Here is a 23,194-nt window from a genome sequence, read left to right on the forward strand (position 1 = left end):
TACCAGCACTGCAGATTGGAGTTCAAGATAAGCAATGAGGCTACCAAAAATCTAGTGAAGTTGACCGCGTGCACCGAGGCACGTGCTTTGACCTTGCTCGCTATATTGATTCGGCTACAACAGAAGGCCATTCATACCCGATGCTTTAAGACCATCAGATCATTGGGTTACATTCTACACTTTTACAACACGAGGGGATAGTTACAGCGTCCCTCACTGACTAACCTAGACCCTGTGTACATCCACTAAATCCCAATACCAACGGAAGGTAAAACAGTTGGAATTGGGATTGCATTTACATTACTCCCAGGACCCAAAAATGTACAGCTACTCCCCCCTTCCACCTCCAGATCAGCAAATACATCATCTATGTTAGGATATGGCAGGTTCTAAATGCTAAATCTAATTATTGTATTAGTGCTCAATAGCATCTTCCGCCTCAGCGAGCAGCTCTGCGCTTTCATCGAGCAGATAATCGCACAACTCCATGAGCGAATCAGCAAGTGGAGGGATGTGAGGGTGACGTTCATCATTGTAGATGTGCGCATTCAGTTGTATCTGTGCTACATCGTGCCTGAATTCATGCCGGTTTTTGTACTCCATCTTCCTCACCTTGTCTCTGATGGTACCAAGATCCATTGGGCAACGAATGATCTCAAGGTAATCAGGAGCATCTTTCCTCGTTACTGGTTTTAGAAATAGTAATGATATCTGAGTTTCTCCCCGCAGGTGGTCAACTATCTTTTCCAATATGTTAGAGAGCTCAACCTGGATGAGGATGAAAACAGTTAATTAAGCCCGAATAACTTGTCCAGCAAATCCTTTCCAAGTGCAATTTCACCTCTCCATTTTAGCATTTATATCAATGTGTGTAGTAACCCCCACTGTATCAATCTTTGCACAGAAATTATTCACGAAAAATAATTATTCAATAGTGGCAAGAATACTTAAGCAAGTGATGGCAATAAAAACAAAACTACAGAAATTTACTCCATTTCAAAACACAAGATATATACTAGCTTTTGCCATCTTGTTTCAGAACATATGGTTTTAGTCAACACCTACACAGCTGTTTTATTATTCTCAAGAGGCAAAACATTAACACCATTGACACTATTGTCACTTTCCAAATCACTTGTAATCCAATTAAATATATAGGTGAACTTTAAGTAAATGTACCTCTCCTCCCCTGCGGCGCTTAGCAGATGGTGCACATTCAATCACATCAACAGGAGTCGATCGTTTTACTGCTCGGAGTCTTTCAGGTACCTTTCTGTCATTTTTGTACAGCCTGTGATCAAGTAGGTCATCATCTCTAAATTCATGTTTTTTCTTTTTCTTGTTTTTCTTTTTTCCTTTCTGGTGATCTTCCTCCCTCGATGCATATATCCTAGCATCAATAAGCCTCTGTTGTGGCATTTCTCTTTCCTCTTCAAAATTTCTCCAGGACTTTTCATTTTCCATTATGGTTTTGCTTCTTCTTTTTCCTTCCAGATCTAGCCTCCTCTCATGCGAGGAACTCATCTGGCTGGGTTCTCCACCAAACCAATGATCATCCTCTCTACTTTTCTCCTCGAAACTTGATAATTCAACAATTTTTCTTATTTTTCTTGTGGGCTCCTGACCACTCCTAGCTTCGACAAGTCTTTGTTGATCTACTCCCTTAGGCTGCTTGATGGTGATCTTTTTGCGAGGTACATCCTTTTCTTCAGCAGGAGGCCGGAATACAACAGATGGCTTTGGAGTGTCAGGTGGGTAATCTTCTGACTTCATCTTGTTAGGTATTATTATTTTGTTTACCTTTCCAGTAGATCTATAGTCTGTAACATCCATGATGCGTTTATCAGAAACCAGTGAACCAGAGAGTGACATGTTCCTCTCTAAGGATTTATCAGGTGCCCCTAATTTGAATTTTACTGGGACAGATTTTGTCTTTTCAATACCATCTGGTCCTTCAGTTTCAGTAACTTCAGAGGAAACTTTGGTTATCAACCTTTTAGGTGTCTTTGTTTGCAAATGGATCCCTATATCTGTAGGATTGGACTTAACTGAATTTGCATCCATTTCTGACACTTCTTGATCCTCCACATACTTAGGGCATCGTTTGTTAGTTCGCATATGCCCAAGCTATACAACAAAGAAACAAAGACCAAGTCATGAAACATAATAACAGTTTTTTCAGAAGCGCAAATGCAAGAATCACTTTTACTGAGCTTACCTTACCACAGGCTCCACAAACAAGAGTATCTCCCCTTGCACCCTGTCTCTTTTCCTGAAAATATGGAAAGGCGTGCCACTTAAGAGCCACAATAGCAAAAGACCAGATCAGCTTTGACATGAATCGTAGAACTAAAATGTACTCAAACTTCAAAAGGTTAGCACCATACTTCCCACCTACTTTTATAGGCACAATAGCAAAACTACCCAGTGGTACTGCACTGCACAGCAGCAATGCCATAAATTGCCACCAGGCTACAAATACAAACTTTGGCATTTGGTTTTACAGTTTAGATTAGCGCCCATCGTGTGAAGCCTTTTTTTTCTCGAACACACTGTGAAGCCTGATGGCAAAAGTGCAACATAATCGTTGTACCAAGTATCATTACACCATAAGTGCAACATGATATTCACACATAGCACAGGTGTAAGTGTCCAATATAAAATTAAATATGATGGATAAAAAAGCTGATTTGAATTGACTACAACAACAACAACAACATAGCCTTTTTTCCCAAGCAAGTTGGGGCAGGCTAGAGATGAAACCCGAAAGAAATAAGTTCAAGGTTCAGGCACATTGATAGCTAGTCTCCAAGCGCTCCTATCCAAAGCTATCTCTTTAGAAATATTCCAATCCTTAAAGTCTCTCTTAACTGACTCATCCCACGTCAATTTAGGTCTACCGCTACCCCTCTTTACATTATCGACCCGCTCAAGAACCCCATTACGCACCGGCGCCTCAGAAGGCCTTCGTTGGACATGTCCAAACCATCTCAGCCGATACTGGGTAAGTTTCTCCTCAATTGGTGCCACCCCCACCTTATCCCGAATAACTTCGTTCCGGACTCTATCCCTCCTTGTGTGCCCGCAAAACCACCGCAACATCCGCATCTCTGCTACACTCAGTTGCTGGACATGTCGCCTTTTTGTAGGCCAACATTCAGCACCGTATAACATCGCCGGACGAATTGCTGTCCTATAGAATTTGTCTTTTAGCTTTTGTGGCACCCTCTTGTCACAAAGGATGCCAGAAGCTTGCCGCCATTTCAACCAGCCAGCTGAAATTCTATGCCTAACATCTTTATCAATGTCGCCATCCTTTTGTAGCACCGATCCTAAATACCGAAAAGTATCCTTCTGGACCACCACTTGCCCATCTAGACTAACGTCTCCCCCCTCATGCCTAGTCGCGCTGAAATCGCACATCATGTACTCGATCTTGGTCCTACTAAGTCTGAACTCTTTCGACTCAAACGTGCGTCTCCACAGCTCTAACTTCCTATTAACCCCTGCCCTACTCTCGTCAACTACACCACATCATCAGCAAAGAGCATACACCAAGGGATCTCACATTGTATATCCCTTGTGACCTCATCCATCACTAAAGCAAATAAATAAGGGCTCAATGCTGACCCCTGGTGTAGGCCTATGTTAATAGGAAAGTCAGTGGTGTTGCCATCACATGTCCGGACAAACGTCGTCGCATCCTGGTACATAACCTTAATGAGGGTAATGTACTTAGTTGGGACTTTGTGCTTCTCCAAGGCCCACCACATGACATTTCTCGGTACTTTGTCATATGCCTTCTCAAGGTCAATGAAAACCATGTGCAAGTCCTTCTTCTGCTCCCTATATCTCTCCATCAATTGTCGTATTAAGAAAATCGCCTCCATGGTTGACCTTCCAGGCATGAACCCAAATTGGTTTTGGGTCACACTTGTCACTCTTAGGCGATGCTCGATAACACTCTCCCAAAACTTCATCGTATGGCTCATCAGCTTAATCCCATTGTAGTTAGTACAACTTTGAACATCGCCCTTGTTTTTGAAGATAAGTACTAATATACTTCTCCTCCATTCTTCCGGCATCTTGTTTGACCGAAAAATGAGATTAAAAAGATTAGTTAACCATACTATTGCTCTATCTCCTAGGCATCTCCACACCTCAATAGGGATACCATCAGGGCCCATCGCTTTACCTCCCTTCATCCTCTTCAAAGCCTCCCCGATCTCTACCTCCTGATTTGAATTGACTAATAAAAATTAAATATCATGTTCTGGGCTTACCTTAGGAGGTCCATCCTTTCCTGGAGCAAATTTCTTTTTAACTAAAAGGATATCATTTCCATCAAATGCCATCTTTGTTTTTAGTTTTGTGGGCAAACTGCCTTCAGCAAAAGAATTTTCAGCCTGCATGCAGTAAGATGACTAACTTCATTAAAAACTTGTTTCTGCACAGAAGTGACAAATGCAAGCAAGAAAACTAACACCAGGTTCAGAACCTCAGATGGAATAATACCTCTTTTGCTTCTCTTGGCGTGCCCTCCTTTGGCGTCAATGCACCAGCATAACCGGATGATTTGATCATTTGCCCAGACTTATTCTGCTTCATTTTATTGGCACCTATAGAGGTGCCAAAATTTGTCAAACCCTCAGGCTGTTTTTTCCTCTTCATATCATTACCATTGTCTGCACCACAAGAGGCCATAAATCATATCACTACATCGTTCTTGTAAGGAAAACATAAAGGAAATAACTACCTTCGAGTAGTTTTTTTGCCAGCGAAGCTTCTGCTTCATCATCTTCAATTTCCTCATTAACTTGAGCATGAGTAGGGCACCTTCTCATTTTAAGTCCTCTCATTCCATCTGCTTTGTCACTTCTCAAGTCTGCTGTACTAGTATCCTCATCATCAAATTCTTCTGCGTCTAGTAAGTTCTCAAGATCCCCAGCAAACGAATCCAGATCACTGTTAGCTTCTGTGTCACTGCCATTGTCATCACCATCTATAGCTGAAAGTGACTGGAGTTGTCTGTCCCAAATTTCCTGACACTTCTCCCTAGTTTGCTGTTGGAGTTGCAGAAAAGACATCCTTTGTCCGCGTGCAAACTTACTTACAGGAATTTCATCAATAGTGATTCCTGATGCAGCTTGCTCACTTGACAGCTTCCTCACCATAGCAATACGATGCCACCTTGTTAGTTTATCAATTTGCTCTTCAGGAACGCCGAATTTCAGCAGCAACTGTACATAGCAATACATACATTAATTACTAGTTAATAAAGTCAAGGCCGAACAAGGGGAGGACATGCAATTCATGCCAAGCTTTGAGCTGATTCTTTTCACCTAGATACATGGTATTTGCTATGCATCCAGATATATGATATATCTAGATACATAGGAAAAAATACGTATCTATAAAAGTCAAAATGACCTATAATTTGGAATGGAGGGAGTATATGGCATGGATATCGTGCTCCAAATAGTACTGGTGAAAGTCACAGTGTGCCAAAATACCACTGGGCTTGTCAATGGCTGATGGGAATAGGTCGCATCTGTTATTTTTACAGCCAACACTATACTGGCTGGCAGAATGCGAAATGATTTCATCATATGGAGGCAAGAAGAATGTCAAAGGCCATCAGATACTAATACATACATATATCAGTCCAGACAGAAGCATGTTCCATGATATTAAGGCATACCAAAAAAACTCTAAAGTCAGGCATTTCCTATGTATGTTATTGTATATTTGTATTAGAAATCACTGCGCTTGATGAGTACCTCTCTTGCTGCATCCATGCTCAACCTGCGGAGATCAGCATCAGTTCCAGTTACAGTGGTACCCTTTGCAGCAGCTGACTTCTTCTTGAGCATCGAATTGGAGGCAGGTGCTTTTGGTGCTACTCGCACATAGCTGAATCCTAGCCCACGACCAGATGGATCACCAACGCCAGTAATTTCTAATCTTTCTATATTTTCTCTGTCCTGCACGCCAAAGGAAATTAGATTAAAATTTTCCAGGAAAATATTTACCAATAAACACGCAACAACGAAAATTAGCAACATATCTCTAGACATGCATTTGAAAATACATAACCCAACCAAACTAGGACTGCTATTGGGTATCCTTTACCTTTGCCAGAATAGAATCACTATTGATGAGTCTGTAAACCGCCTCTCCTCCTCTATGTGGCAAGAGGGCCTTTTTTTTGTTGGGTGGGGTGGTGGTGGCGGGTGGGGGGACAGGGGTGGTGGGGTTCGGTATGGGGTTGATATTCCATGTAACACAACTATCCTAGAGAATAGACTGAGATTCCCCACATTCCAGTTCAATCCTTGTGCACCCAACTAGCCATTATGAAATTAACAACCCATTACCCTCTATAAATTATCTTTCCATTGATACCAGTTACCCTTATTCCCAAAGGTTATCTGTAGTATCTCTTAACATAGAGCACGGGCGGAGCTTCTCAATGGCTAATGTGGGCCATGGCCGCCCCTCAATTTCCAAAGTCCATTATCCCAACAGCAAGCTAAACTTAACAACTATCATGCCATCCATTGCTCTCTTAGATCTGGCCCTGCTGAAATTGAGGCAAGCTCCGCCACTGCAACTAGTACCCAGCAGTTTGTACGAACAATAATTGGTTTTAGGTCAATGAACTGGTACTCAATGAAAATAGTGTTGTTCTGGATCACTGATCACATGAAAAAAAAAGCCAGAAGAGAACAAGACTGAAGTACCTGATTAGTACAAGCAACAAAATTACTCGTAAGATTCCAGCTAGTGATTTGCAGTTCCCTCTCGATATGTGATGCAGCAGCAAGCTCAATAGCTTCATCAGGAAGCTGATTCATGGCAGAGGCCAGTCCAACAGGCTGAGTAAGCTTCACAATTCCTAATCGCTTGAGACGATACAGGCCAGCTTGCATACTCTCATAACAGCAGACCTAAAAAATGATGTGTTAGTTGAAATAATCTCAATTGCAAGTCATCATGATATCATGATATTTTCTGATAACAAAAGGAAATTGTTATTAAACATCAATGCAACAACGTACATAACCTTCAAAGAATAAATATCTTTCAAATAGAATTTTTTTTGTAAGAAAAACATATTCAGATCCACTTACTCTAATGATGCGATTTTCAAAACATTTCAGTACCAACCCAATTTCAAGCTTTTGCATTTCAAGAATGTAAGAATGCCTTTTGAAGGCAAGCATGTTTACATTGTGGAAATCACTGACAATTACTGCATATTTGTATTATAATTCTTTAGAAAAAGAAAAAAAATATCAATGTCCTCAGATCAGCTTTGTTGTGCTAGATGGGTCCATAAACTCCAATTGTAGTGTGACAGGTCCATGAGCTTTCCCGGGTGCACCAATTAGGTGCATCAGTCAATTATGATGAAAATGATGTGGTAAGCTACAGAGGTCCAGGACAAGCCACAGAAGACAAGTTCCAGAACCTACAATGCAGTCTAAAACCTAATACCACTCAAAATCTTAAATAAACCCGGGTGTAGAAATTGAAACAGTTTTTATATATGGAAATCCTGTTTATTTATAAAACTATCATAAAGAAACTAAGTGACTACTCCCTCTGTTTGGGAATACAAGGCACATTCTTCATTGGTACTTTCAAAACACAGGGCATGCACTCAGATCTCAAGTTGCAATCAATGTTTTGCTTCCACTCTAATTCTAGAACTAGCACCAAGAAAGCAAAAGATATTTAAGCAATAGATCATCCCTAACAGGAATAGCATGGTCCAGATTTTCTTCTTCTCTACTCTACCTCATTATTTCATTTTCGTATGTGCAAGGAACTGGTGCCTTATATATTGGAAAATGTGCGGATTAGGTAATAGACCATGCTGGTGGTCATTATATTGCCAGCACAATGTAATGAGCACTCACATTTCCTTGAGAGTATCCACTCAAAATAAAATATTTCTTCAAGAGATAAGGCTTGTCATCAAGAAACAATTGATTGACAAAAGAGCAGCAGTAATTGGAAGAAACTCACACTTTCTGGTGTCAATAATCTTCTCAGTTCTTCCTCTGATGGAACCCGAAAATCAGGTCTCTGTGTCCAGAAAAAATGTCCCTTTGGTCCTTTCTGTAAGAAAATGCAGGAGAGCATTAAATCCGTTTAAATCAAGCACCCAGAATTAAACTATAAAAAAAGTATACAAAAAATATACAGATTAAAACATGTGTGATAGACATCCAACCTTGAAATCTGCACAATGCTTCAATCGTTTCTTCACTATAGCTTCTGTAAGAGGACTTTGAATGGGTAACTCATCTGCTCGAATCTGAGGAATAACATCAGGCCTCTCCCTAGCACGAAACTCACGATAAACATATGCAAGCACTCGATTCAGAAGATAATTCTGCACATTTTTAGTCCCTGGTGAAAAGACTTCCATATGAGGTTCCTGCAGGAGAACATGGCCATTATCTTATGGATGAAATTGTGAAACTAGACCAGCTCCTATAATAATGGCATTGAAGTTTTCAAAAGAATAATGGCATTGAAGATTTGTTTAAGTGTGATGTCCTACCAACAACAGGATATGAATGGCAGCAAGAACTCAAGGAGTATTCACAACATGAAGTGGTGAGGAACTCAAGGAGTGCCGTTTACACTTGTCGATAAATAAAGTGAATATTAATGGAACATAATTCTTCAAACTTTACACAGAAATATATCTAAATCCATATTCCAGTCACATTTGCAGTGTTTATGTTCTCCTGTACTTTTGTTCCTCACACACAAGCTAGCATCACACTGCCAACATGAAGGGTCATCCAAAAAGTGTGTGCATGCCATGCCAAAACAGTACCAAAGAAGCTTAAAACATGCAGCTTTCACGAGTAAAACAAGACACTACATTATTGAACTTCAAAGCAGATCCATATCAATAAACCAAATTGAATTTCCATGCCAAATATAAATATAATAATGGAAAAAGCTGATGGATGATATTACTACCACAGTAACAAAGGAATGCCCGGCCCCTGTTCACGAAAATAAGGCAAGGAAAAAAAAGGTCAAACTGTTTCTTCTATGTTCCCACACTAAAACTGCCCAAACTGAACCCAAGAGGAAGCAACGAATATTTCAGAACATGGTTCGCAATGTAAAGTTTGGCAAAAAGCAACACAGCAGAGAATCCAGTGAAGGAATCCTATCCTTGATATTATTAGGGCAAACAGCAGATACAAAGGGTTGGAAACATTGCACACACCTATACAGAACACAGTATTTCGGGTAACAGGGCTTACTTGTTGGCCAACAGCATATAGCTTGTCAATGCGACGAAGGGAAAGCACCCCTTTGGCCGAACGAACTAATAGGTAATCAGTTTGTGCAACCTTATGAGGAAATATAGGTGATCTGTACATGTTTGTTTCAAGACAAGATTGATGGGACCCAGAACGTATGTCTCCCAGAAAAGGGGATTTGTCAGCAGGATCAATCGCAAGCACTGTGCCCAGTCCATCACCATTGTTTCGCAGTGATGTAGCTGTCTGATCAGCAGGTGAAGTTTTCTGGTAATATGTACAAAGTCGGGCTCCCATTCCTGCATTCGAAAGAAGCAATGGTCTCTCTTCACAATATCTGCATTCAAAAAATAAATGACAAATGAATTACTATAGTGAAAAAAGTTACATAATTAAAATTTGCTCAGGTGCATAACCAACATAATCCTACACATACTAGCATACTGATAAGCACTAGGCTAAACTAGAAGTAAAAAAATGAATGTTAAGTATCAGAGATCTCTTCTCACAGTATCTGCATTCAATGATGACTAACACATGTGGTACCATAATAGAAGTCATATGCACATAAGCGATCACTCGCATACTAGTACTCCCTCGATCCACAAGTTTAAGAGGCACATGCATTTAAAATTCAAACATGGTAACTTTTAGCTAACAATTAGGTCAGCTATGAGCTATATATTAGTTTAGTGCTACAAACCTGATATAAATTTATTCACATTTCATTGTATGTTTTTTCTTTGTATAATTTTGTAGCTCGTAACAATATAATGCAAGAGATAAGTTATGGTTAAATTGCAACTTAGAAGATCATGCCACATCGAAAAAATGGTATACCATATGGCTGAACTAGTATCAACTAAAATTCAATAAATCTGCGCCTGTACCAAGTCAGATATGTGAAAGCTCATCGAAATAAATACTTCCAGTATATAAAGCGAAATAAATTGGGCTTACTCCATTAAAAATACATGTCCATCCCTGACAGACAAGTCAGTTTTTTTCCTGAAAGCCCCAGGAGGGCGTAGAGGCTTGTCCTCACCAGGTAACTTCTGTGCTTTTGGCCATAGATTCACTTCAGTGCGAACAACATGCAGAATAGAGTTTGGTCGCACATTTTGCATGGCTAACGAGATGTCATCCTGAAGCTCTTTTCCAGAACAGAACAATTTGATCTTCTCAGAAGGCTTCAATTCTGCATTAGTTAAGGCATCAAAGAAAACTACTAAAATTGGAGGAAAAGATCATTTGTTTATTCTTTTTTTGGGGGGAGTGGGGCTCAAATTACACAGAAAATGTAGTAAAAAAACTACTGGTCAACAAAAAGCAGAAAGCGAAACAAGAATGTTCCAAATAAAGGAAAAACAAAGCATGGGGGATAGATAGTAAATGGATACTAACCTAACTTCTTTGAAGCTTTTAATTTGACAGAGACCAGAGTGTCCTCTGCATTTACCAAAATCTTTATTCCTTTTCCTGCCAGTGTCATAAGTATAGCAGTCATCTTCCCATGGCTGCAAGCAGCCCCTTGTAATTGAGCGGCAATTTTATTTTCATGTGGATACCACTTAGCTTTTGGTCTATGAAAGTTTGCAATTTCCTTGCTGCACAAAGTTGGTAGCAGGAAAACTATTAGAGATGAAGTGACCAAAGAACAATAAACAAAGTGCAGTTGGTGAATGTAATGCATGACAACTAATGTCATATTTGGTTCCGTTACCAAGGGCATGCAACTATGGTTCCTTTGCCTAGCCATATATCTGTGGGTAAGGTGCGCAAGGACTTCCTTGATGAGGGAAAGCCAAAGTGGCAATCCTCTTCTGGCTAGGGTTTCCTAGCCCACTAATAAGGCTAAGCAAGGTTGGGCAAGGGCATTTTGCATGGAAATCTGAATAAGAGGGATGAGGAAATTTCCGCGTCCCACTTGGGCCATTCAAATTGGATCGGAGGCATGAGATTGAGTCAGAGTGTTCACCAGCACCAATATATTCCTGTGCATCTGATGCTTCCTCTTTATCTTACTCATATATCATATGAACAGGAGCATAACTACCTCCCTAATCAAACTGCAATTCAAACGAAAGAACCTAGTTCTAAATTGAAGAGGATATGCATAGTTACAAAAAATATTTCCTCAAAACAACAATACTGCCAGTTGGTCTCTTCATTGGATATGAATATATGATTGATAAGCCGCACAAACTTTCAGTTAAACAACAACAACAACAACAACATAGCCTTTTATCCCAAGCGAGTTGGGGTAGGCTAGAGATGAAACCCAAAAGACACAAAGGTCACGATTCAGGCACGTTGATAGCTAGTCTCCAAGCGCTCCTATCCAAAGCTACCTCCTCAGGGATATTCCAATCTTTAATGTCTCTCTTAACAAACTTTCAGTTAAAGAAGGTATATATGTTAAGTGATAGAGAGAGAATAGGAGGGAATAATGGCTTGTATTCCTCCAAACCCTAGAAGGGTGGGATATATAGGTCATACACAAGGGCCTCTAGATGGGCCTCTATACATGGGCTCAATATACTCCAACACCCCCCCCAGTCTGAACTACCGGCGCAGCGGTGTTCAAGACTGGACAACAAGAAAGCTAACACCCCCCCCCCCCCCCCCGCGCAGTCTGAACTACCGACGCAGCGGTGTTCAAGACTGGACAAAAAGAGATTACAAATAGAGTACAAAGGGCAAATACCTCCCGCAGCCACAACTAGCCACCGGCTACGTTGAGGCTGGATCGAAACTCCGAAAAGGTCGAGGAGGGCAGCCCCTTGGTGAAGATGTCTGCAAACTGGGAGGTAGTCGGGACATGGAGTACCCGAACATCGCCGATTGCGACTCTGTTGCGCACGAAGTGTAGGTCGATCTCCACGTGCTTCGTCCGCTGATGCTGGACGGGGTTGGTGGAGAGATACACGGCGCTGACGTTGTCGCAGTAGACGAGAGTGCTCTTGGCGAGCGGGCTGTGGAGCTCCGCCAAGAGCTGTCGTAGCCAGGACGCCTCCGCCACGCCGTTAGCGACAGCCCGGTACTCCGCCTCGGCACTAGAGCGGGAGACAACCGGCTGCCGCTTGGACGACCAGGAAACCAGGTTGCCGCCCAGGAAGACGGCGTAGCCGGAAGTGGAGCGACGAGTGTCCGGGCAACCAGCCCAGTCAGCGTCAGTGTAGACCATAGTCACAAAGTTCCTGGGTCGACCGGGTCGAGGAACGGGGTCGAGGGTCGTCACTTTATAAAATTGTGGTACGAATGGGGTATACCTCTATGGAACGACAAATTATTATGTGGAACGCGACTCTGATTCATCCGGGTCGATATCTTCGGGTCGATGCATCTTTAAAAAGACAAAAACTATATATATATGTGCTACTAATGAAGAAACTAATCTGCACAAGCATATAAGACACATACAAAATAGTACATCTAGATCATACTACACGTACTCAGCTTATTATCTAACAAAAACCACATCAATCCGCTATCAATAACCTTCTTATCCCAATTAAATCTGCTAGCAATGGGGCTACGACCCCTCTCAAACCGGGACGCGATCCAACCTTGAATGGGACACTGACCCTCTTTGACCCCGACCCTCGAATCGGAACGGCGTTCCCGGGTCGTGGGACGAGGCATCGACCCCGAATTCTGTGACTATGGTGTAGACCACCAGCTCAGCAGAGGACGAGCGGTGAAGTACCAAGCCGAGGTCCACAGTGCCACGGACGTACCGGAGGAGACGCTTCAGCGCAGCAAAGTGTGACTCTCGGGGATCATGCATATAGAGACAGACCTACTGGACAGCGTAAGTGAGGTCCGACCTGGTGAAGGTGAGGTACTGCAAAGCACCGGCCAGACTCCGGTAGGCAGTAGGATCAGCCACCGGATCACCCAGATCAGCAGACAGCTTCGCCTGAGTGTCGACAGAAGTGGAGCAGGGCTTGCAATCAGTCATCCCAGCTCGCTCCAGAATATCAAGTGCGCACTGCCGCTGGTGAAGGAGAAGACCAGACGGGCGAGGCTCAACAGTGACGCCTAAGAAGTGATGGAGCTAACCCAGATCCTTCATAGCAAACTCCTGCTGCAGAGAGGAGATGACACTCTGAAGTAGCTGCTGATTGGAGGCTGTGAGCACAATGTCATCGACATAGAGCAGCAGATATGCAGTCTCATCCTCACGGCGGTAAATGAAGAGAGACGTGTCGGACTTGGCCTCGGTGAACCCCAATGTCAGCAAGAACATGGCGAACCGAGAGTACCAAACCCGAGGAGCCTGCTTCAGACCATAGAGAGACTTGTTGAGCTGGCAGACCATATTCGGACGACTCGAGTCCACAAATCCCGCTGGCTGAGAGCAGTATACAGTCTTTGAGAGAGTGCCGTGAAGAAACGCATTCTTCACATCCAGCTGGTGCACAGGCCATGAGCGCGAGAGCGCAAGCGAGAGGACCGTGCGCACCGTAGCGGGCTTCACCACTGGGCTGAAAGTCTCGTCATAGTCCACACCAGGTCGCTGAGTGAACCCCCGGAGAACCCAGCGAGCCTTGTAGCGCTCCAATGTGCCATCAGCCCGACGCTTATGCGTCCAGATCCACTTGCCAGTCACCACATTGCAACCAGACGGACGTGGCACGAGGTCCCACGTCTAGTTGGCAAGAAGAGCCGCGTACTGCTCTTCCATCGCGCGACGCCAGTGAGGATCCGTCAAGGCGTCGCGGACAGAGGAGGGTACCGGAGAGACCCGCGGCTCTCCCTCGGTGGCGGAGAGAGTCGCGGCCGGAGACGCCATCCGCCGAGTCACCATGGGATGAGTATGCCGAGGATCCCGATGGATGACTGGCGGATGGTACACCTCCAGCTCGGCTCGAGAGGGAGCCGGAGGAGGCGTCGCAAGAGTCTCCGGAGCAGGAGGCGGCGCCGGTGCCGGCGCCAAACGACGCCGGTACACCTGCACCGGCTGAGTGTACCGCTGCGGCACCGGTGTCGGCGCCAAATGACGCTGGTATACCTGCACCGGCTAAGCGTACCGGGTAGGTGAAGGGGAAGGCACCGAGGCCGCGCGTGGCGCAGCACGAGACACCGGGGCCGCGCGTGGCGCAGCAGGAGACACCGGGGCCGCGCGCGGCGCAACGGGAATCACCGGGAACGGTGCCGGTGTACCGGGAAAACCTGCAGAGTAAGGACAGACAGGAAAAGGTGGCTGAACCACCGGGTCAGTCGGAAACAGAGACTCCAGCTCGGGGTCAGGAGAAGGTGTGGAGGAGGTGGAGTAGGGAAAATCCGACTCGTCAAAGACCACGTGTCGGGAGATCAGGACGCGGCGAGAGGTGAGGTCAAAGCATCGGTACCCCTTGTGGTCAGGGGAGTAACCAAGGAACACACAACGAGTCGAGCGGGGCGCCAGCTTATGAGGAGCAGTGGTGGAGGTGTTATGGTAACACGCACACCCGAAGACCCGAAGGTGGTCGTAGCGAGGAGGGGTACCGAAAATAGCGTGGTGTGGAGTGGGAGCAGGAGAAGCAATGGACGGAAGACGGTTGAGCAAGTAGGTGGCAGTGTGGAGGCTCTCAGCCCAGAAGCGCGGGGGCAGAGAGACCTGGATTAGAAGGGTGCGCACGACGTCGTTCGTCGTGCGAATCATCCGCTCAGCCTTGCTGTTCTGAGGAGAGGTATACGGACAAGACATACACAGCTGAACACCCCGAGAGAGGAAGAAAGAACGGGAGATGGAGTTGTCGAACTCCCGCCCGTTGTCACACTAGACGGCCTTAACGGTGAGGCCGAACTGAGTGGACACCCAGGCAAAGAAGTGAAGGAGGGTGGGGACGGTCTCAGACTTGGCGCGCAAAGGAAACGTCCAAGAGTAGTGCGAGAAGTCGTCGACCACCACCAGATAGTACTTATAACCAGAAAGGCTAAGTACAGGAGAGGTCCCCAGATCACAGTGAACAAGGTCAAATGCATGCGTCGCATGCGAAGAAGAAGAAAAAGGGAGCCGGACATGACGACCGAGCTGGCACGCATGGCAAAGGGGCTCAGCAGGAGCCCTAGTACCAGGAACATCGGTACTACGACTGAGCTGAACCAGAACGTCGCGGCCAGGGTGACCAAGACGGCGGTGCCAGGTGGTGGAAGATGGCGTCGCGGCAAAAGCGGCAGACCAAGACGGCCACGGCGAAGAAGAAGGCGAGAGTGGTGCAGCGGAAGAAGGAAGGCGAAGGGTGTAAAGGGGCCCCGTGCTGTCACACCAGAGTAGCGGACGCCGGGAGGCCGAATCCTTTACAGTGAGGCCAGAAGAATCAAACTCGATGGAACAAGAATTGTCAGCTGTAAACTGACGAATGGAAAGAAGATTATGAACCATCTGAGGAGCTACAAGGACATTGGGAAGACGAAAAGAGCCAGGAGCAGAACCCACGGCGGTGACAGGAAGGCAAGACCCGTCACCAACCATGATGGAAGAAGGACAAGAGGGGTGGGGGGTCGGACAGAAGAGAGGATACCGGCATGTGGGGTAGTGTGGAAGGAGGCACCCGAGTCGGCGATCCACTCGGTGCAGACCGGCGGCGTCCGCCCCATGGCGCTGAAGGACTGCGCCAGTGCGGCCTGGTCCCACCCCCCAGGCCAGGTCGGCTGCTGGCTGGGTGGAGCGGGCGGTGTCCAGAACTGCGCGAACAGGGGAGCAGCAGCGGCGAGCATGGCCGCCGGCTGGGGCTGAGGGCCCGCGACGGCCTGGACCTGCGCGGCGGCGGCGAGGGAGGCGGCGTCGTGCGCGGCGTGCGCGACGGCGGCCACAAAGGCGGCGGCGGCGGCCAGGTCTGCGGGCACAACGGCCTGAGCCTGCGCGGCGGGCGCAATGGCGGCCTGCGCGGCGTGCGCAGCGGGCGCCCGCGCGGCCTGCGCGGCGGCGAGGGAGGCAGCAGCTTCGACGGCGCGGCCCGCGCCCTGGAGTGGAGGAGGCGCTTGGGCAGCGGCCTGGAACAGAGGAGGGGTGCCCGCGCCGGAGGCCCACGCGCCCACGGGAAGGGCCCTGGCGCCGACGGCAGTAGGGGCTGCAACAGAGGAGGAGACCATCTGGCGCCCTGAGTGGCAGTAGGGGCTACAGTCCTCTTGCTACAACAGAGGAGAGATGAGAGGCTGTAGGAGCTCGCGAAAAGCAGAGCAGGCGCGCAGGCGAAGCAGAGCAGCCGCGCGCTGCAGCGGAAGGAACGGGCGGCGCGCAGGCTAGCACGCGCGCAGCGCCGTAGAGGCACGGGCCGGCGGCGGATCCGGCGGCTACGCGCCGCAGAGGCGCGGGCCAGCGGCGGATCCAGCAGCGCAGAGGCGCGGGCCGGCGTCTGATGCGCCCCGCAGAGGCGCTGGCCGGTGTTTGCAGAGGAAGGGAGTGGAGGGAGGGAGAAGAGGGGGAGCTGCCCTCGCCGACCGGCGGTGGTGGCTTACCGGCGTCTCGCCGGAGGCACGGCGGCGGCGGGAGGTCCAGGGACCCTAACCCTAGGCTGTGGTACCATGATAGAGAGAGAATAGGAGGAAATAATGGCTTGTATTCCTCCAAACCCTAGAAGGGTGGGATATATAGGTCCTATACAAGAGCCTCTAGATGGGCCTCTATACATGGGCTCAATATACTCCAACATTAAGAAACATCATTCTCTCCATTTCTGGCCACCTAAATTAAGGAACAATGTAACAGTAGATAGCATGAAAAATTCATTCGAATACAGGTTTGCAAGACAATGTAAAATGAGAAATCATAGATGCACATATTCAGAATTTGGCAGGAAGGAGAGGAGGCCTCATACTTGCTCAAGACTGGTTTCATGGTTTGCAGCTTATGAGCTGGAGCAGAATGAACCACCTTTATGCCCATTAAAGCACGTTTTTTAGTATGAGATTTAGCTTGCTGTGGCGTCTTCCTATTAGAATAAAACTTGTCATTGGAGATGTTGAATCTGCCACTCAATGTCTTTGCTTGATTGTCAAAGTTCTCCACTGTTGGTGTTGAAGTCTTCATTGACTGACTAACAATCATAGCACTAGCATGAGAGCAGAGGTGATCCGCATTCTTTTCGTCTAGGATCTCAAAAAGCATATGATCATCTTTGAGGTCAAAGATCAGTTTAGGCTTTGGGGTACCCTCACTGGGATCCCAAATTATGTTGTCCAACCATGATCCTTCTAATAATTCCCTGTTCAGTAAACTCAGATTGTTTAAACGCAGCATGGTGTTAATTTTAACAGCCTCATCTAAGTTATTTGGCCTTATGTGGTCTATGTTATCATCATTTGTCAGTGGAGGGTAATTATTCCCAGGTGAATGGTAGTTAGCTGGAGCAGGCATTTCTGTACAACCAAAAGGCTCTTCTATTACTGGGGAACCATTGCTTTTACTCTGCACATCCCAAAACCTGGAAACCTGGCCATAATCCTTGCCCTGGTCTTCACTGTGTGTGTCCATGCTCTCTTCAGATTCACAGATTTTTGCACAAGGCTGACGATCAGTTGATGGTGAATTATTCCAAATGATATCATTTTCCCAATCATCATGCTCGAGTGGATAAAAATCAGGACAAACTGGAGATCGCTGGACGGTATGTGCATCTTTCATAGGTTGTTCAGAAAGACACGAGTCCTTTAGCCTTAAAGTGACATCAGTGATTGACTCGTCACTGTCACTCTCAACAAAATCTTCATTCATCTGGATATGATTCAAAGTTGAAAAATTTTGTATAGTGCTTCGGAGAATTATTTCCTCATCATCTTCAACAATGTCAGCAACATTTGTGATCTGAAGCTCTGGAAACAATCACATGAAAATAAGTACGACATCAGATGTATTAAAATGCTTTGGCAAGGATTAACAGCCATAACAATCTATTAACTTAACACCAACAGCCTACAAGTTGGTAACTGGTATTTGCTCAGTCGCCTCCCTTGCTGAGAATACATGCAACAAAGCTATGTGAATAGTTCTATGTTAAAATATCATAATTACATAGGAAAATTCATATATCATATAGCAGTGAAAGAATCCAATACACTTTTTTCATGCACATTGGTAGAGAGTGAAGAAATAATCATCTATCAGCAATGTTATATCACAAAAAGGATCAATCGATAAAAATAGAAGTCATTTAGATGCACATTAGGTACACATGTTCTTTTTTTTCCTATTTTTTCTTAACACCAATCAATTACAAAGTTTGTGAGCAATAAGCCAATAACCTAATTGTATATCCATATAATTGGCCTCACATGCAGCATTTGTTTTAATAGGTCTAATTTTAGAAGACTGTAATTAGTTAGACGAGTCATTTTTCATAAAATTAATGTTTCATCAAATCAGATACTTGCTCAGACAGAATAAACATAATGGAAATAAGACTGGCAGTGATAGTGTATAGTGTTGACATAGACAGTGGCAGTTAAATTTCTTCATCTCAAATTGAACAACCCCAAAAGAAGTAAGGATAACTATGTTTCAAGTAATCATTGTTTCCAGGTAACACCCTCCACTCTTTCTACTCATTATCTATCCTGGAACTTGGGTATATGGGGGAGGATGGTGCTTTTAGATCTATTTATTGCAACCAACATGCAGAATACCTTTATTCACTGGACGTTTGTGGTGATCTGTCTTCACTTTTCTTACAGGCTCTTGGATACCAAAAATTTCAGAGAACCTCAGGATCACATTCCCATCCTCTACGCATAGAACAGGGAGGGAAGTCACGCTTTCAGGCTCATGTTGACCATCCTCAGTGCCCATTTCATTCTGCTTCATTAAAGATGAACAAGTCAGTGACATTAAGACATTGATTGTGCAATGTTAACTAGATATGATACAGGACAGATGACATTCAATGCTAATTTCAAGATTCGTGCTTCGTATACCTCCAAAACATCATATTCAAAGTCCATAATTTCTTCTGGATGTGATAATGAGTCAATCTTTTCCAAGGCAAGATGACTTGAGGTTGCCATATCTGCCTGCTCAATTGAATCTATAGCCAAATAGATAATGGGAAACGATAATCACGTCAGTTAGCAAAAACAAATATAAATAGGTAAAATACTAAAATTCAGATAAAATCTTTGACATGTTAGCTCCGACAGATGACTGCTCTATTTATTCTCAAACATGTACTCAGCACTCAGCATCAATTCTGCTTTAATACAAAGGTTGCGTAGAATTCTCTCTAGTTTTCATTTTCAATCATTAACAATGAACGTTTTTCTTACTCTGAGTCTATGACCACCAAATAAAAGGTAAAAAAGGATGATAGAGTCTTCAGTTTAGGTTTTAGTAGAGTCAGAGTGGAACATAATTGAATTGATCAATACCATCAATGCTTGCAAACATGAAAATAAATACAGTTGCAGATAAAAAAACTCCAAGCTACAAAATGTTTGATCGATAGAAGGAAGAGAAAAAAACAGGGGTAGAATGGTAGCCAGAAAGCAGCAAAAAATGTAATGAATGCTAACATAAACAATGGAACATGGAAAAAATTAGGCACATGTTCTAGTATCACCTGAAGAAAGATTTTGAACAGCATTATCACCAGGAGGCTCGTTATCATTGGGTGTTTCTTCATCCTCATCATAATTCTCCTCATCAAACACTGAACCTGTATTATTGACCAATGCATACCCTGCAGATGATGAGAAGTAATCTTTTTTTGACAACAAGTTGTCTTCCTCTGTAGCTGCTTCAACTTCAGGTCCATCATATTCTTCATCAATATCTTCATAGTCGACAGCATCTTCTGCCTTCTCATCATAGTCTACATAATAGTAAGATCTGTTATCAATCGTGTGCATAGTCTTATGTGGAAGAGAAGAATTAAGGCATTCAAAAGCAACAGAAAGGAATTGGTAATTGGCAAACTTGGCTTGATGAAAGTTATTGGTGTAGCTTTTATGGAAACAGCTTATATGGAAATGTTAAGATGTCACTAACCTTGCTCAGAAGGATCAGTTGGTGCTGGAGAAGACTTGATTAACTATATTAGCAAACAACAAAGTATTAACTTGTTTGGTGATGAAACAGGTAAATAACTTAACTATATGAATAAGATAACATACATCGATGTCTTTGAGAGATGGACCAAGCTTGTCTGCCAATGCAAAAAGGTGTTCCTTTGCATCCTGAATTAAGGAAAATAAAGGAATGTAACATCCAAATTACATTATAAACACAACTAAATAATGTGTTGTTTTTCCTGCAGACGGATTCAATAGGAAATAACAAAACACAAGTAACCCAAGTCCCCAAGCCAGCACAACAAACTTTTTCTGACAAAATTCCCTCAAGTCTACCTAGGACTGTTCAAGTTTTATCCAAATTATGAGAAAATTACAGCGCATGGACTGAGAAGCAGCTTGTGCATAACCTTCATCCACCCTACATCATTATTTTCAGAAGTTGAATCAATTTATTTCAATCAGTGGAATATGATTTCTTTAGAAATGCTAGTTCGTGTAAAGCAACTGAACACATTAAAACATAAATCATACAGATCAAAATGATAAGGAGCACCAACAAATAAGTTAAAGTGTATCAAGTCAAGAACAATTGGAATGCAGTAGCTATCATAAAAAAACAGATTGAAAGATCCACACAACTAAGATTGTCAAAATAATTAAATGTATGGTCATGGAAAAATATAATCTCTAAATTCATGACACACAACAATGTCACATCATGAAAAGGCTCTTTTTGGCAAAGCAAATGGCTTTTGAAGCACTAAATTTCTAGTTTTAGATGTATCAGTTAATTACTAATAACTCTATTAACTTTTTTCTTGACCTCTTTATTCGCATTTATCATTGCATTTCATCTCTAGCCTACCCCAACTTGCATGCGATTAAAAGGCTTTATTGGCAGTTGTTGTTTTGTGGAACAATTAACAGTTAGAAGCGGATTCAGGATCCAAAACAGAAAAATCTTCTACGCATTCCATAGCTAATTAAACAAGCTTCCACAGTGCACCATAGCACAGCACATAAGTCACATTCTTGCAATGACTTTTTCATCAAAGCCTAGAGGCATCAGTTACAGACATATGGAATATAGATACACTCAAAGAACTATCCGGAGCTGCATGACATCTATTGGAGGTAGACACATGATAATAGAAGGATCAAAACAGTCGAGAAAATCAGTGATTAGAAGTCTTTACCTCATCAAGATAGTCAGCATCTAAGTCACCAGAATCATCTACGTTGCCAAACATAAACCCCAGAAAGTGATTTCCTCCACCCTGTTCCTCATAATCCTCATCGTCGTCATCATCTGTAAGGATGACAACGTTACTAGTATCAACCAACATTTCATCAATTGGCTTGTACGAAATGTCTAAATCTAGTGTCAAAGCAACCTCATATAATTGTCATGAAACTTTAAGAATCCATATTGCGGACAAATGGGTCATGACAGTAAATGATGACGCAATGCATTCCCAAACAGTGGCTTACATATGTTTATTTTTTTAAAAAAAAACAAAAATACAGCATCCAAGAATCTCACAAGGAACTCAATTTTTCGAACTCAAAATGCTAACAGATACAGCGGTTGCAGCAAGGTGCTAGCAAGCATAGAAGTTACAAGGCATCACAAAAGCACAGAAGATCATCACTATGGAACAGTTGACGGTTGACGCTACAGAAGATCAGACTAAATGAGTCATGCCAGCATTTTTGCATTTTGATAATTAACACAAACTACTCTAAAGATTGTGACTTCACAATTACAAGCGCATGGTAGCTTAGCATGCCAACCACCTCATTTTGCATAGGTGATCAGCGTAGCTCCAGCCACCAAAATTTCCAAAAAGAAAGAGAACATCCAATCCCATAAAGCACCACAGTTTGTCATTGGCTCATCAAATCGCATTTGTAAACAGGTACCACAAAAATGTGGCAGAAAATCCAGCAAACGCACACGTCAACATAGCATACCCAAAGAGAGAATTCACATCAGAACGCAGCAATTTCACAACCCTAGGCGCCCCCAATCGACTCGCACCAGCGCCAAACCAAAAGCATGCGGTGACTGTGATAGAGATCAGGGGCGTCGAGCTCACCTGCGGCACTGGTGGTCGGGTTCTCCTCGTCGTGGCGCTCGCCGTCGCTCATGGCTGTGGCTGCCGCTGCCTCCCAGCCTCACGACGGAACCAGCAGCTCAAACCCTAGCCTAGGCCGCGGTGCCCTCCGGCCCCCAATCGGCGTCTGAATTCGCGAACTCTAAAATCGCCAGGCCGGATTGGATTGGGTAATAAATAAAAAATTGCCGAGGTGCAGCGTAGAGGACGAGGCCGAACACCGAGGCGGTGCAAGGAGAAACGGGGAGATTCCCCCACAGGTCTCCGCTGGAATTTTTGGCGCGTGCCGGCGCCGCGCCAACAGACGGGTCTCTATGCGCGAGCTCGGCGAGGATGGCAGAGTTCCCGGTGACGATGAGAGCGACGGCGCTGCGATCAGGCGGAGGCGGCGACGGCGACGGCGACGGCGGCGGCGGAAGGGCGGAGAGGAGGGGGGGCTTGGGGTGGGGGGTGCCTAGATGGGGAGCTGAGCGGAGGGCAGGGAGAGAGGCCGGGGCGCCGACTGCGGGGGCCGGGGGCGGCGCGTGTCGGGCGCCGAGGAGGCGGGCCAGGCCGGGCCAGCAGGAAACTTGCGGCCATAATGTGAGGCCCAATTTGTAAGGACAATCGGGCCGGGCCGACCAACCTTTCGAATCACGCATCATCATCATCATCACAAAAAATGAGTAAAACCTGGAAGAACTGAAAAAAAACCTAATATATTGCTCCCTCAATTTGACACTTAGTACAACCGAATTAATTTAGAGTCATTTTGGATGAGCTAAATATTAGCACATATTAGCA

The 23,194-nt window shown here is 44.6% G+C and overlaps 1 protein-coding gene across 2 annotated transcripts; it reads right to left on the reverse strand.

Moving 5' to 3' along the window:
- On the reverse strand, nt 1–22,924 carry LOC120671310 (transcription initiation factor TFIID subunit 1-like). Of its 2 annotated transcripts, none has more exons than XM_039951609.1 (21): nt 22,394–22,900; nt 21,491–21,603; nt 20,394–20,456; nt 20,269–20,311; nt 19,841–20,092; nt 19,200–19,309; nt 18,912–19,083; nt 17,108–18,101; nt 10,704–10,906; nt 10,260–10,497; nt 9,300–9,636; nt 8,243–8,449; nt 8,035–8,127; nt 6,744–6,950; nt 5,781–5,984; nt 4,757–5,240; nt 4,516–4,685; nt 4,284–4,406; nt 2,219–2,272; nt 1,180–2,127; nt 1–768 (listed from the first exon to the last, which is right to left on the reverse strand). In XM_039951609.1, the coding sequence occupies exons 1-21, from the start codon at nt 22,443–22,445 to the stop codon at nt 415–417; spliced, it is 5,421 nt and encodes a 1,806-aa protein (XP_039807543.1). In that variant the 5' UTR covers nt 22,446–22,900; the 3' UTR covers nt 1–414. The 2 variants fall into 2 exon arrangements, with proteins under 2 accessions (XP_039807543.1, XP_039807544.1); XM_039951610.1 differs by having other exon boundaries at nt 53–768; nt 18,912–19,080; nt 22,394–22,924.
- Nucleotides 22,925–23,194: the final 270 nt, after the last annotated feature.

The sequence above is a fragment of the Panicum virgatum genome, chromosome 4N (assembly GCF_016808335.1).
Source record: "Panicum virgatum strain AP13 chromosome 4N, P.virgatum_v5, whole genome shotgun sequence".
Taxonomy (NCBI): Eukaryota; Viridiplantae; Streptophyta; class Magnoliopsida; order Poales; family Poaceae; genus Panicum; species Panicum virgatum.

What these genes read in the sequence shown, in the direction of transcription:
- LOC120671310 (XM_039951609.1), bottom strand. Translation starts at nt 22,445, where the DNA reads ATGAGCGACGGCGAGCGCCACGACGAGGAGAACCCGACCACCAGTGCC. An exon ending in GGCAAAAAAACTACTCGAAG is followed by an intron (nt 4,686 to 4,756) that starts GTAGTTATTTCC and finishes CTTGTGGTGCAG; the next exon opens with ACAATGGTAATGATATGAAG. An exon ending in CGCCAAGAGAAGCAAAAGAG is followed by an intron (nt 4,407 to 4,515) that starts GTATTATTCCAT and finishes TACTGCATGCAG; the next exon opens with GCTGAAAATTCTTTTGCTGA.